General features: G+C 43.2%; 1 protein-coding gene across 5 annotated transcripts in view; it reads right to left on the bottom strand.

Moving 5' to 3' along the window:
- Positions 1-2478: 2478 nt before the first annotated feature.
- The window catches only part of LOC127695263 (solute carrier family 22 member 4), a 50573-nt gene continuing 39081 nt past the window's right edge, over positions 2479-13970 (bottom strand). For all 5 annotated transcript variants that reach the window (XM_052197293.1, XM_052197297.1, XM_052197296.1 and 2 more), the window contains 5 exons: positions 11122-11222; positions 9694-9908; positions 7879-8061; positions 5818-5953; positions 2479-3042 (listed from right to left, as the gene is read on the bottom strand). In XM_052197293.1, coding sequence (XP_052053253.1) covers positions 2967-3042; positions 5818-5953; positions 7879-8061; positions 9694-9908; positions 11122-11222 — 711 coding nt within the window. In that variant the 3' untranslated portion in view covers positions 2479-2966. The remainder of the gene's footprint in view (positions 3043-5817; positions 5954-7878; positions 8062-9693; positions 9909-11121; positions 11223-13970) is intronic.

Raw genomic sequence — 13970 nt, 5'->3', positions numbered from 1 at the left:
CAAAAATCTGCTCCTTCAGAGGACCAGAGTTCAATTCCCAGCACGCATTGGAGGCTTACAGGCTTACAACCTGCAACTGCAGTTCCATGGGGAACTAATGCCCCTTTCTGGTCTTCTGGACACCAGGACCACATTTAGAGTATAGACACACATGCAGGCAAAACGCCCACTCACGTAAGGTACTATTATAATAATAATTAAAAGACTGAGACAAATGTTGAGACCGTGGTCATGCGGCTGTGGGCAACGAATTTTAATCCCCAGGCTCTGTTCTCAAAAATAAAAAAAAATTATCCAGTCGTTCACAAACTGACTCAAGCAAATATAAAAAAATTAACTTCAAGATTAAGGATCTTAGTCTAGGATTACACCCTCAGATTAGTTATTTTGCAGTTAATTCAGGAGCTGACGGATGATCTACATAGTTAGTTCCAGGCCAACCAGGACTACACAAACCCTGTCTCAAGACAAACATAGAACCTTACAATGAAACCCATTAATTTGTGCAAATAATATTTCCTAAAATGAAGAAAAGATAAGGTATAAAAAATAGCAACTGTGTAATTCTAAAGAATTATTTTCAAATGAAATGAGAGTTACATTAATAATTTTATTTATTTATTCTTTGAGATGGGGCCTACTATATTTCCCTGGCTTTATCTGAAACTTTGATCACAAAGGACCATCTGCCTCATCCTTTCCAGCAGCAGGACAACAGGCATATATAGCAGATGCACATTATCATTAAAATTGTCTTCCCAGGGGGCTGGAGAGATGGCTCAGCACTTAAGAGCACTGACTGCTCTTCTGACAGTCCTGAGTTCAAGTCCCAGCAACCACATGGTGGCTCACCACCATCTGTAACGAGATCTGATGCCCTCTTCAGGAGTGTCTGAAGACAGCTACAGTCTACTTACATATGATATATAAATAGATCTTAAAAAAAAGTCTTGGTAGCTGTTGTATTAGTAACTTTTCTGGTTATAGAGACAATAGCAACCTAAGGGAGAAAGGGTTTGTTTGGAGTGTGGTCAGAGGGTGGAATCGGTCACTCTGGGGAGCCATGTCGGAGTCTGCTTGTCATAGTCTGTCCTCAGCCAGGAAGCCAGGGGTGACAAAAGCTGGTGCTCAGCCTGCCTCCTCCTCCTCAGTCCTGGATTCCAGGCCATGGAACTGGTGCTGCCCACAGTTGGGGTTACTCTTCCCACTTCAGCTGACCCCATCTAGAAACTTCCTCACAGGTATGCCCAGAGGTTTCTCTCTTAAGTGATTCTAGGCCCTGTCAAGTTGACAGCAATAACTGTCACAGTGGTATTAATAAAATGTCCAGATTTACTAAATAAAAATTTTACATGGTTAGATTCAAATTTTGCATAAAGAATTAGCAATTTGAAGTATAGTTTATGAAGTATAACATACTGACATTTGCAGGGACATGCGAGATTGAGATGTAGGTGGCTGTCCTGTGATCTCCCTGGCAGTGATTATGTTAGAAGCCTTTAGAGCTGGGGTGTGGCTCAGTGGGAGAGAGCTTGCCTCACATGCACCAGGGCCTGAATTGGATTCCAGCTATGTAAGAAAAGCTTTTCTTTAAAGAGTACGGAATTAATTCTAACAATATGTTACCATTTTATTATAAAGTTGGCATGGAAAGCATTTAAATGCATTTGGTTCTTATTAAAAATCACTAATCCCTGTCTCTCATACTAAGCCTTGGGACTTCAGTGTGTATTTTACAGGACATTTCAGCTGAATCTAGTGAAGTACACATTTAAATACTCAGCAGTTACTTCTAGTTAGTGGCTACCTTGTTGGATGGGTATTATTTTAAGGCCTTTGAAAATTTGGGTTGTTACTAATAATTTGAACATTACTTGATGTTCCTATCTTATGAAAGTGCATTTCAATTTTTTTATTGTTTTCTCCCATGGACTTTTCTTTTTTCTTCTCTCTCTCTCTCTCTCTCTCTCTCTCTCTCTCTCTCTCTCTCTCTCTCTCTCCTCTCTCTCTCTCTTTCTTTTGTAGTTTTGAGGATTTAGCCCAGGGCCTATGCATGCTAGTTTGCCTTTTAAAAAAATCAAAATAATAGTTACGATTATATTTAATAAAGGCTATATATTTAGCCTCTTGATGTTTTGATATCACATCCTTCTTCTCCGTCATCATCTAGCTAACTGAACAATCTCCCCAGATCTGGAAAGAGTTCTTTGCCTGTTGGTGTTATGTTCATGTAACGCAGTGTGAAGACACTGTTCAGCAGGGTCTACTTGATGTGGCTCTCAGACTCCAGCACAGGATGCTAACTACCCATCAAAGACTCAGGACCTGCAGTCCAGAAGATCATTGGCTGCAGCCCCATTCGAGTTCATTTTGAATGTGCTGGATCATCTCTACACTTATACACACACACAGACACACAGACACACAGACACACACACACACACACACACATACACACACAAGCACTGACACCATCTAATAGTTGTGATAATGCAATAAATTTTTTATTTGGATAGCATTTATACAATTGGAAATGTGTGTTAATCTTCATATGGATTTTGCCAATCCTTGACTAACACATTTAAAAAAAACTTACAAATCTATTTTATCCAATAGTTAGTAATCAAGACTGTTTCAAAATGTTTGTTCTTAAAAACAAGACCATCTGGAAGAGTGGCCGAGAATTCATGAGATATTGTGTATTTCTCCACAAGTCCAGGTTAGCGCTCATCACCCCTACTAGTCCCTTTCAGCAGAAAAGGCTTTTGTTTGTTCTGTTTCGCTTTGTTTTGCTGAGACAGGGTTGCTTGTGGTAAGACAGGCTGGTCTGACACTCCTGACGTAGCCAAGGATGGCCTGGAACTTCAGATCTCCTGTCTCCACCCTGAGAGTGCTGGGATTGCAGGCTCACTCCAGCACATCCTACACATCTGTTTTTCAGTTTGCCAAGGGCCTAGGAAACCTCGTTAGAACGCCGTTATTAGAACCTTGGGGTTTTCTTCTCTGTCTGTCGAGACTGTTGATTTTTTCCCACATCTGAACCTGAAAGTAGAACAACTGCTGAAGAAAACGAAACAGTTGGACCTTCCATCCCTCAAACACCAAACTGACATCTGAAAACACGTCCCTACTCAACCAGTGAAAAACATGTGAACTCTAATTAAAGAATCTCATGGGTGCAGACCTTATATTTTATGATTTCAAAGACCAATCAAGCTGCTTTCTTATTAAACACAAAGCCTGAATGTAAGCTCTTCAGTTTCCCAGAAGAAAGAATGGAAGGCCAGCAGGAACGGTGTCAATCACGATGGTATGAGTTGACAGAGAATTGTAATGATTAGGTAGACTCTTTGTAATTGTTCTTTTTGTTTTCCAAGACACGGTTTCTCTGTGTAGCATTGGCTGTCCTGGAACTCATTCTACAGACCAGGCTGGCCTGGAACTCAGAAATTTGCCTGCCCCTGCCTCCTAACTGGTGGGATAAAAGGTTTATGCCACCACCACTCAGTGATTAGATCAATTCTTATCAAACAGAGGCACCTGTAAAATTCCGTGACCGATCAGTATCTACACGCACAGACTTAGCTTTAATATGTTAGCTAGTCACGGCTAACACTTTATCCGAACCTGAAGATAGCCATGTGAAATATTCCCATGTAATAAATGGAAAAACTGGAGGTTGAGGCAACTTAATAATTTCCCCAACTTTATGCTGTAAGTTTGAAATTTGAAGCCAGGCTTAGTGCAGTTCAGAATCTCAATTTCTTTGTCATGCTGCTGAGCTTTTAAATCTGTCAGACTGGGCTGTCACAGAAGGATGTTTGGTCTTTGCCTCTGCATCATGGTACAGAGCTCCTAATTCTCTTGTCGTTTCCTGGGTGACAGAGGGCAACGTGGGGTTCTCTGGGGTGGCTCTTAGCTAGCTCAAGCATGGGGACTGGCTGCTAGAAGGAAGAAGCCTTCATCTTGGCGCACAGAGACTTCTGGCTCTGCTCTCCCAATCTCTGCAGAGAACAGGACGGGGATCGAGTTAAGGACCAATCAAGCCCACAGGATGGAGAATCTGCAAGTGTTGTTTGAGTCTTCTGAATCACCGACATCTGTCTCACTGTCAGGGGAGTAGTGCACCCCAGCCCTCAGGAGCAGATGCCCCACCCAGGTCCTTCCAGCACATACCTATTCATGTCTTCCTTAAGGTAGTGCTGACACAAGGGAAGGGTTTCCCCGAGGGTCTGGGAGGCTTTCTAGCCAATGACTGAACACATGGATGGGAGCTGGGGGGACCCCAGACTTTGCAGTCAGGTGAGACAGGAGTGAGAGTGACTTGTGACTGAGAGGTGCAGGATTGGGCCCTTGTGCCTGTGGAGTCTGATCCTAATTGTAGTGTCAGAATTGAACCAGATCATAGGACGTTCAGAAGGTCTCAGAGAGAGAAAAACACATGAATCGCATAGTCCCCAAAAGACAGTCTGGACTTTAAAATTTGTGTGCATGAATGTGTATGTTGGTACATGTTGTTTGGTGTCATTCGTCACTGCTCTTCAGCTTAGTTTTTGAGGCAGTGTCTGTCTCTGAACCTGGAGCTCACTGATTTGGTCAGATTGGCTGGGCAGCAAGTCCCAGGGTCAGCTTGCCACTGCTTTTTTGATGCTGGGATTATAGATGAGATACATGGTTTTACATGTATTAGTAATACATGTAATAATACATGGATCCTTAGGAACGGCAGCTTTAAATAAATTCTTCCTGTGTAAGCTGTTCTTGGTCATGACATTTAATCAGAGCAACAGAAAAGTGTTTAATACTGAGGAGAGCTTGAGGAGATCCCTTCTCTCCTTCCTCTCTGTGGGGTAATGGAATCCAGGTGCTCAGACCTGGCAGTAAGTCTCTTACCCACTGAGCACCTCACCGGATCCTGTATTTATTTACACAAATGGGTGAGTAGTTTTTCATGCACATGCTGCATACATACTTTGAATAAGTGAATTTTCCTTTCCTCTCCCCACAGACTTCAGGAACTTGGTTTATCAGTCCATGTCTATGTTTGGCTTGTCGGTATTTGACTTTGATTTTGTTACTGTGTTTTTGTCCGTTGGTTCCTTTGGAACTGGTTCTTACTATGTAGGATGACCTTGAACTTTTGATCTTATTGTATCCCTTTTCTTGCTCAGTTCACATTAAAGAAATACTGTTCTCGTAGATGGCATGATTTCGTGTTTTCAGTCCTACTTTTTTCTTTCTAGATTTACCTTGACGGTTTTAGAAGGATTTTTACTTTTTCTTTACTCAAAAATATCTAGTTGAATGTTCCAACAGATTTTTACTGAGTTCTCCCATTGATTATTTTTTACACGTGTCTGTATATATGAATATGTGTGTATGTATGTGTGTATGTATGTATGCATGGATGGATGAGTGAATTGACATTGAGGGTTCATTATGTGACTCAGGCTGGTCTTGAACACCTGTACTCACGTGACCTTCCTACCTTACCTTGTCTTGTAGCTTGGACTGCAAGTGTGTGCCCTGCTCTTCCTAATAGATTTTAAGTTGATATATATATTTTTTGGCGTGTCTTGTCTTTTGTCATATTGTGAATTCTCTTCTTTTCTTGGGCTTCATCCTCAGCTGTCTTGCTCCGTGGCTTTCCGACCTCCCGTGTGGCTGTGGTGCTCTAACTAGCCTTGCTCAACAGTGTTCTCCAGCGCCCTCCTCCCATCGCCACGCAACGCTCTTCCTTTCCATATCATGTTGGATATTCCCCCATGTTTATTCTTCCAGACATTCTTATTTCCTTCCAATCATTTTGCTACTCACCCTCTCACTTTCTGCATCTGCTCCAAGTTCTCTGGTAGAGTCACTCCAAAACTTTCAGGGAAAAAAAGCGTGACGATTCCAATGAGGACAGTGAGACTGCCCATGAGGATGTAGGGCAGGAGTCTGTTATAGGCGCCTGCGAAGCACCAGACACGAGAACATCAATTAGACGTGGGCATGCTCCTTGGAGGTGTCTTATCAGGTTGCAGACAGGCTATGCCAGCAGATTTAATCCAAACATTTCAGAAGAAGGAAAGTCAGCAAAATACCCTAGGTTGTTCCACTGGGTTCCCCAGACTTGTACAGTTTTCTAGTCCTGATTGTACATTAGCATGCCTGGTGTTAGGTTCTAGGACACTGCCCAGCTGTGCATGGCATGCTCCTTAGACAGAAGTATTCACTATCAAAGCTTCCTGAGGGTGGAGGTGACTTGGGATGGGTGGTGAGAAGACTCACATAGGGAGCAGAGGATGACTTAGAACATCTGATTCTCTTACCCTCACCTCTATGACTTCATCTATGGTTGAAGCACTGTGGGGGATCAAACTCAGGACTTTGTGCTTCTTAGTAGCCAAAGACTGTACTGACTGAGCCACACACCTAGCCCCTTTCTGCTTCTCTGTATGGGGCTGCTGAGATAGAAGGATAAAACCCCTCATCTGCTCCTTTGTCCATGTGTGTAGGTTTTGTTTTTGTTTCTGGCAGTTAAGATAACAACTGCTCTGCCCTTCAGGTTCTTTCATGGCCTTGAGTTGCTAACAGGAATAACTTCTTGTGCTAAACACGCTTTCTTGGGCTCTGCTTCTTGTGATCCAGTGGCCCAGCACTGGATCATCTAAGCATAGTTGAAAAGTGTAAGGAAAAATGACTTCATAATATGCTCAGGGTTGCTGTACTCATAGCAGCTGTGCAGGGTGTGTTAAAGTTAGAAAATTTTTCTTTCACTGTGTGGATTTATAGTGTACCCTTTCTGAGAATTTATCTGTGGGGTGTATGTGTGTGTCTGTGTGTTTGAACTGGTAGGTAACCAACATGTGAGCAAGAAAAATAAGGAGGTGTGTTCTTGCCAGTCAAGTCCTAATAAAGGCTAGGCTCAGAACACTGAACACCATTCCACTAAAAGCTCCTTTGCATATTATTCCAGCCTGGTATATTTGATTATACAGAAACTAAAAATTTTTGCCTTGTAAAAAAATAAAATCACAAAGTATAAGTGATGACCTAGGAAAATATTTATAAAATGTACATGGAAGGCTAATTCCTTACACTATAGAGAACTCATATACACCACTGAATCTCTGGGAAGGATTCAACAGCACCCCCCAAGCCCCATTCATTCTCACACCATGTGTCTGTCTGCCCTTGCTCTCCCAGACCCTCCAAAGTCTGGTTCCACCACAAATAAAGAATCCTAACTCGTGTCCGCCAGTTAGAACTGCTGCTCTTTCCACCCCTTTGCCTGCCTCCTGCTCGCACTGAGGAGGTTATCCATAGAAGACTTCAGGCCTGGGGAGACGGCTCAGCAGTTATGACCTCTTGTTGCTCTTACAAAGGGTCCAAGTTCCACTTACAGTTCCCATATGGTGCCTCATACTTCCCTTCACTCCAGTTCCTGGAGGTCAGACACTCTCCCTGGACACTAAGTACAAAAGTGCTACACTTACATTCAGATAAAGCTATCGTCCACATAAAACAAAAACAATTGTTAAATCTAACAAGAGAGAGAGATGGGGTGGGGAAGGGAATCCAACAGAGACACAGCAGGAAGACCCTTACTACTACTTTACTACTGCAGTCCAAGGGTCACTGGGAATGATCATGAAAAGAAACCCGTGAGGGCTTTAAGATGCAATGCACCTGCAATGGGGGCTACAAAACTGAGCAGCCAGACTATGGAGAGTGATTCAGCTGCATTGTGACCAGCACAAGACCCGTACCAACTCCTCCTGTGAAGGGACTGGCCAAAGTCCCTTGTTCACACACACAATGCACATAAACCCACATGCAAAATACACATAAATTAAAAAAAAGACCCTAAGGGCAGAACAAGGCGCATCTCACCCAGGTAAACGAAATAGGGGGCAATGATGCTGCCCACTCTCGAGGCCATGGAGGTGATGCCCACAGCCATGTTCCTGACCAGGGTTGGGTAGAGCTCCGCAGTGAAGACATACAGCATGGAGAAGGCAGAGGTGACCCCAAATTTCCCTAGCATCACCAGGCCGATGGACACAAAGTTGTAATCTGGAAAAGAGGCTCATGTCAGATGGGGTGCTTCGAGGATCAACACTTAACTGTCTTATTGCCCCCTTCACTGCCATTTGATGGTTCCCCTATAACGTGCTGCTGGACAAGACTGTCCTCAAATCCTAATCACCAGATGGTTGAAGATGGAAGGGAATCGGTGGCCTCAGACTTTGAACTACTTATAGTTCATTATTGCATTATTAATGCATCCTGTGATCTCTATCTATGTGCTTTTATTTGTTACAGCAGTTTCATAGTGTTAGATGTTAAGTACAGTTAAATTTAGTCTATAAAGAGAGGGCCCAGTTCTTTGCTTCCTGATTTTCATTATTAAGAAATATAGTTCTAGTTGGGCTCAGTGGTAAAAATACTTTTTCCATGTTTTTGGTGTAGTGTGCATATGTATTTGCATGATTTTAAGTGTAGGTTAGTCATGAAAGACTAGAATTACAGATGAACCATCATGCTTGACAGCATTTATGTGGATTCTGGGATCTGAACTCTGGTCCTCATGCATTTCAATTATTGAGCTATTCCCCCACCACCCATACATACTAATAATCCCAGCTATTAATATTTCACTGGTGGAGGCAGAAGAATTACAGATTCACGGCTATCTAGCCTAGGCTATGTAATGAGTTCAAGGTCAGGATGTGTCACTTAGCAAGATGTTGCCTCTACATCACAATCAAGGGTCGGGGACATGGCTCCACATAGAGTGTTTGGCTAGTGCAAGACTAGTTTAAGTCCCAGTGCTGCAGCAGTTAAAAAGTTAAAGACAGCCAGGCAGTGGTGGCACATGCCTTCAATCCCAGTACTTGGGAGGCAGAGGCAGGCAGATTTCTGATTTTGAGGCCAGCCTGGTCTACAGAGTGAGCTCCAGGACAGCTAGAGCTACACAGAGAAACCTTGTCTTGAAAAAACCAAACAGAAACAAACTTTTATTTGCATGTTACAGAGTATCAATAATATATCAACTTGTAGTTTAACAATAGGAGAAAGTTAGACACACTTAGAAAAGGAAGCACATTATTTTTAACAGAATTTTTGTTATTGTTTAGTCTTACCACACCATCCTTACATTTATCTATCTATCTATCTATCTATCTATCTATCTATCTATCTATCTATCTATCTATGTATTTCTGTTGGGGAAGTGTGTGTGTAAGAGAAAGAACTGCTGGAGACAGTCTTCTTCTTCCTCTATTGTGGGTTCCAAAGATGGAAGTCAGGTTCTCCGGCTTGGCCAAAAGCACCTGTACCCACTTTGAAACAGTCTGTTTGCACTGTCTTGCTGTTTTTGTTTGTTTTTTGAGACAATGATTTATGCATCCTGAGCTGGCCTCAAATTAGCCATGCAGTTGAGACTGGCTTTGAACTGGTCCTCCTGCCTCTATCTCTCAAGTGCTGAGATTATAGTGATGGGCAACTATACCCTGCTGGGACAATTATTGGAAAAATGTCATAATCAGCTGTCATCTGCCTGTTCAACTGATGAATGTTTGGTGATGTTGAGGCTGGTTATGGGGGAATGGTGACTCATGCAAGGGGGGTCACCTGTCCTGGTGCTCTAGGCCATTAGCGCATCTAGGTTTTCTGGGATGTTGTTAGCCTGGGCTAACTTCTTACCTTCAGGTACCACTTGGACCAAGAGCAGCACACCTCCTCCCCAGAACAGCACCCCAGCTATAGTATATCTCCGAGGCAGGGTTCGCAGTAGCAGCCAGGCTGTGAAATAAGCTGGGACTTCAATCAGGCCAGAGAGGAAGCAGTTCAGGTAGACATCTCCATGCAAATTAGGAACGTTGAGAGACAAAGCAAAGTAACCCACTGACGTTAGCATCCTGAAAGTCAGAGCAATGGTAGAATCATAGAAAGATGGTCCATGGCTCTCTAAACTTTTGTGATGGTCATGACTTAGTTTAGGTTCCATGCCCTCTAGGTAGGCACTAGTCATGTGGGACTGTTTGAATGGAAATGCATTAAAGTGAGATTATAAGTTCAGATTTTCAGTCAAAATGGCCGTTCTTGTGCATAGTAGCCACATGAGTCTGGTGGCTACTATGACAGACAACACAGATCCTAAACATTTCTGTCTTTTCAGAAAGTACTGTGGAACAATGCCATTGTCAACAAACCACTAGTCAACAGTGCAGATGCCCCTGTGAGGGCATCTGAGCATGATTGAAGAACATACATCTCTGAAGAAGGCTTTCAGACACATGCTGGGTCTCTACTAGACCAGGTGGGAGCATAGGACTAATGCCAAACAGGAAGAAGTAATCTCTATCACTGCAGAGATTCAGTGACACCCACATGTGGTTTAAGAACAGCTTGGATGGGCCTGTGTCTGGTGATTATTGGCTCCCTAGTGTCATTGGTTGGAATAATTTGCATGAGTGATATGTTCAGACAGCTAAGAAGGAAGACATCTGACAGAGGCTGTGGCCCAGGATATTTCACACTGATATTTTTCTAATTGCAAAACCCATGGTTCTAAAATACAATCTGCCAGTTCTAGTATGCAGTCTCTGTGTATGTGCATGTGTGTGTGGGTGTTGTGGGTGCACTCATGCATGTGTGTATGCATGTGTACTGGTATCTCTGGGACAGGTAGGTTATTATTTTTCCTTCCTTATCTCTTTGAAGACTTGTTACTAAATCTAGTTAATAAAGTCAGATCGTTACTCCTGTGTCTTAAAATCATGTATTCATTTGCTAATGGGAAGGCAGGTTACACAACTTCACTGATCAGTTCCAGAAAGCAGGTGGAGACTTAACATTTCTGCTTTGGTCCTCAGGGGAATTTGCAGCCTTAAGCCAATCACCTTCCAAGGTGGGGTCCCCACCCTGCAGACATACTGTTACCTAGACATTTTCCCATATTTGTCCTGGACAATCTATTAATCTGAGACACGGTGTCTGAAGACCTTAGAAGTGAACAATTGTCCTTTTGCTGTAGGGAAGCCTAGGCTTTGTCGCTCCCTTTGAACTAGAGAACATCAGTTGTACACTTGTGTGTCACACGTCTGCGTTCCCACAACACTCATTGCTTACCACAGCATCACAGACATCACTGTTATTGTGGCAATGTTCCTAGTCTTGAACAGGTCCAGAATGAAGACTTTCTGCTGCTTCAAGGAGTTTAGCTCCTGTAGCTAAAATAGCATAAATGAAATGAGATGGAGAGGTAGGCAGGAAGTGCCTATGGAAAAAAATTGGGCACACAACTCTCTTTTAAATTTTTACTTTAATTAAAATTATTAGTATCATTATCATCGTGACTATTATTATTTTACGACAGAGTCTCACGTATCTCAGGCTGGCCTTTAACTCACTATGTCAATAAACATGATCTCAAACTTCGGATCCTCCTTCCTTCATCTCCCCAGTGGCGTGCATTACTAGGCCAGGTTCGATGCTGGGGGTTGAAGCTTTGTATGTGTTAGGTGAGTACTCCATGCACGGAACCACATCCTAGCCCACTCACACAATTCTTACTGAACATTTGATACACTTCCAAGACTAGAAATCAAGAGCCATAAGGATGTCTCCAAATATGGCACTCATTCTAACTCTTCATTTAAAATATTTACATAGTTCTGAGTTCATTCTTTGAAAATGTCACACAGTGGATTTTGATCATATTCCCCTCCCTTTCCCTCTGGAATATTCCTCCTTCCCAGCATATTCTCCTAATTTCATATCTGGTTATATGAAGGAAATGACTCCCTCTCCCCCTCTTTGTAGCAGCCTTTACCCCCCACTAGGACCAAGAACTGACTCTCCCACTTCACATGGGACATCGAAGGGCTGGACCTTGCAGGTACCCACAGCTGCTGAGAGTTCCTTGGAGCAATGGCTCTGCTGTGTCCCAAAGCTAACACGTCACATAATTTCTCAGCATCTGGCTCTCACATTCTTTCTGTTCCCTCTTCCATGTTGTTTCCTGAGCTTCTAATGCTTTAAAATGTTGAATATAGCACATCTTATAGAGAAACTTTCAAAATAAATGGCATCAGCCCCACTGAAGTTTGCCGACCAGTGTTTCCTTCACTCAACCTTAACACACTGAGTAAGGGTAAAGGGTAGCCCTTAAAAGGCTGAGCTGGGATCCTTAAAGTCTATGGAGTTGGGAGGACCAAGCAGCTCCAATATGCCTGGGTGTAGAAGGAGAGAGAAGAGAGAAGAGGAGAAGAAGAGAAGAAGAAGAGGAAGGTGAGAGGAGAGAGGAGAGGGAAGAGAGGAGGGGAGAGAGGGAAGAGGAGAGAGGGGGAGGGGAGAGAGGAGAAGGTAGAGGAGAAAGGGGAAAGAAGAGAGAGGAAAAGGGGGAGAGAGGAAGAGAGGGAGAGGGAGCGAGAGAAAAAGAAGGAGGGAGAGAGGGAGGGAGGCAAGGAGGGAAGGAAGGAGGGAGAGAAACAGAAAGAGAGAGAGAGACAGAGGGAGAGGGAATGGGAGAGAGGGAGAGAGAGAGAGAGAGTGTTGTGTGTTTTAAGGACTTTGGGCCTTGTGTATGCTAGGCAACACTCTCATACATTCCAAGCCTTTGTTGTCTGTTAACATCAGAGAAGATTGTTTCTGTAATCAGGTTTGGTAGTAATTGCTGTAAGCCCAGGTGGAAGTAGAATTGGGAGTTCAGGGCCAGCCTTACCTACATAAGGAGTTCAGGAGCAGCTTGAGCTACATGAGACCCTGTCTTAAAACAGCAAACAACAACAACCAAACATCAGACTCAGGGTAGCTAAGGCCTTGAGAAAATTACCGTTTGTCTTCTCTGAGACCTAGCTTACTTCTCTTGTAAGATGTCATTGGGAATTGAGGAAGTTAAATAATATATAAAAGTCAGCATCATAGATGTCCAGTACATCTTAACTGTCATTGTCATCACTGCATCATGGAAAAGTAAGTCTATCCATCCATGGTTAATGATAATCCTTTCTTGCCTCCAAATTGGGATTGGGAACCCCAAATTGTATTGTTGGGAACCAGAGAGCTTGGCTCAACACCCCAAGCTGAGCTGTTTGCACAGGTTTCTTGAGAGCAAAACATCCCGTGGCTTAGCTTGATTCCTGCCTTCCTGCCTGGTGTGGTACAGACTTCCCAGGTGCCTGACCTATGACTATAATTGATTTTTCCTTTTCCCGTCCCTGGCCTCTAGTATATATATTGCTGGTCTCTCAGGCTTTGGCATTCTCCTTGCAGAATGACCCATGTCTGTGTTTTTTAATCCCTCAGGCCTATGCCCGATACTCGGTACCATGGCAGCGCGGGCTAGGATCGGGAGCTTCCTGATGTAAGGTTTCCTGAATAAACTGCTTCGAGAAGAGCCTCCCGTGTAGTCTCCCTTATTCCGCTGGACTGATAATGGCGGTGACAAGTGGTGGCCCGTACGGGGACGTCAGAACTCGTTGCAGTCAGGGTAGCTAGCTGGTGAGTTCCCGGGTAAGTGGGACAAAGTAAAGTTCTCGGTATTGAGAGACTATAAGGTTCCGGTAGTGGACTTAAATACACCATGGGTAACACCTCTTCTAGTAGATTTTTTACTTGCAGCACTTAAGAATCTGTTGAAAGCGAAAAGACTAGGACTGAAAGATATTAGTACTGGTTACAAGTGCTCTTTCTATGTATTGTCTTTGGTGCACCAATTTTTCTACATGTGTCTGTCCTTGTTTCGTTGTTTGAATGATTGATTGTTCTATGTTTCATGTTGAAAAGAAAAATTGGTAAAAACTTTATCTGCTGGAGGTCCATCTCTTGATCCAGTTTCAGTTTACCCAGCAGAAGATGATTTAAGCTGCCCTGCATTTAGCTAGGAGTCAAGCACAGCTAGAGAAAAAAAGCTGCTTTTAAAAGGGCCAGCAGCTTCTCAAGTTCTAGGGCAAGTAGGCTGATGGTTATTTCTCCTA

This window comes from Apodemus sylvaticus, chromosome 10 (genome assembly GCF_947179515.1).
Source record: "Apodemus sylvaticus chromosome 10, mApoSyl1.1, whole genome shotgun sequence".
In the NCBI taxonomy this organism is placed as follows: Eukaryota; Metazoa; Chordata; class Mammalia; order Rodentia; family Muridae; genus Apodemus; species Apodemus sylvaticus.
The sequence above is the reverse complement of the archived record's forward strand: the minus strand, read 5'-3'. Positions and strand labels throughout refer to the sequence as shown.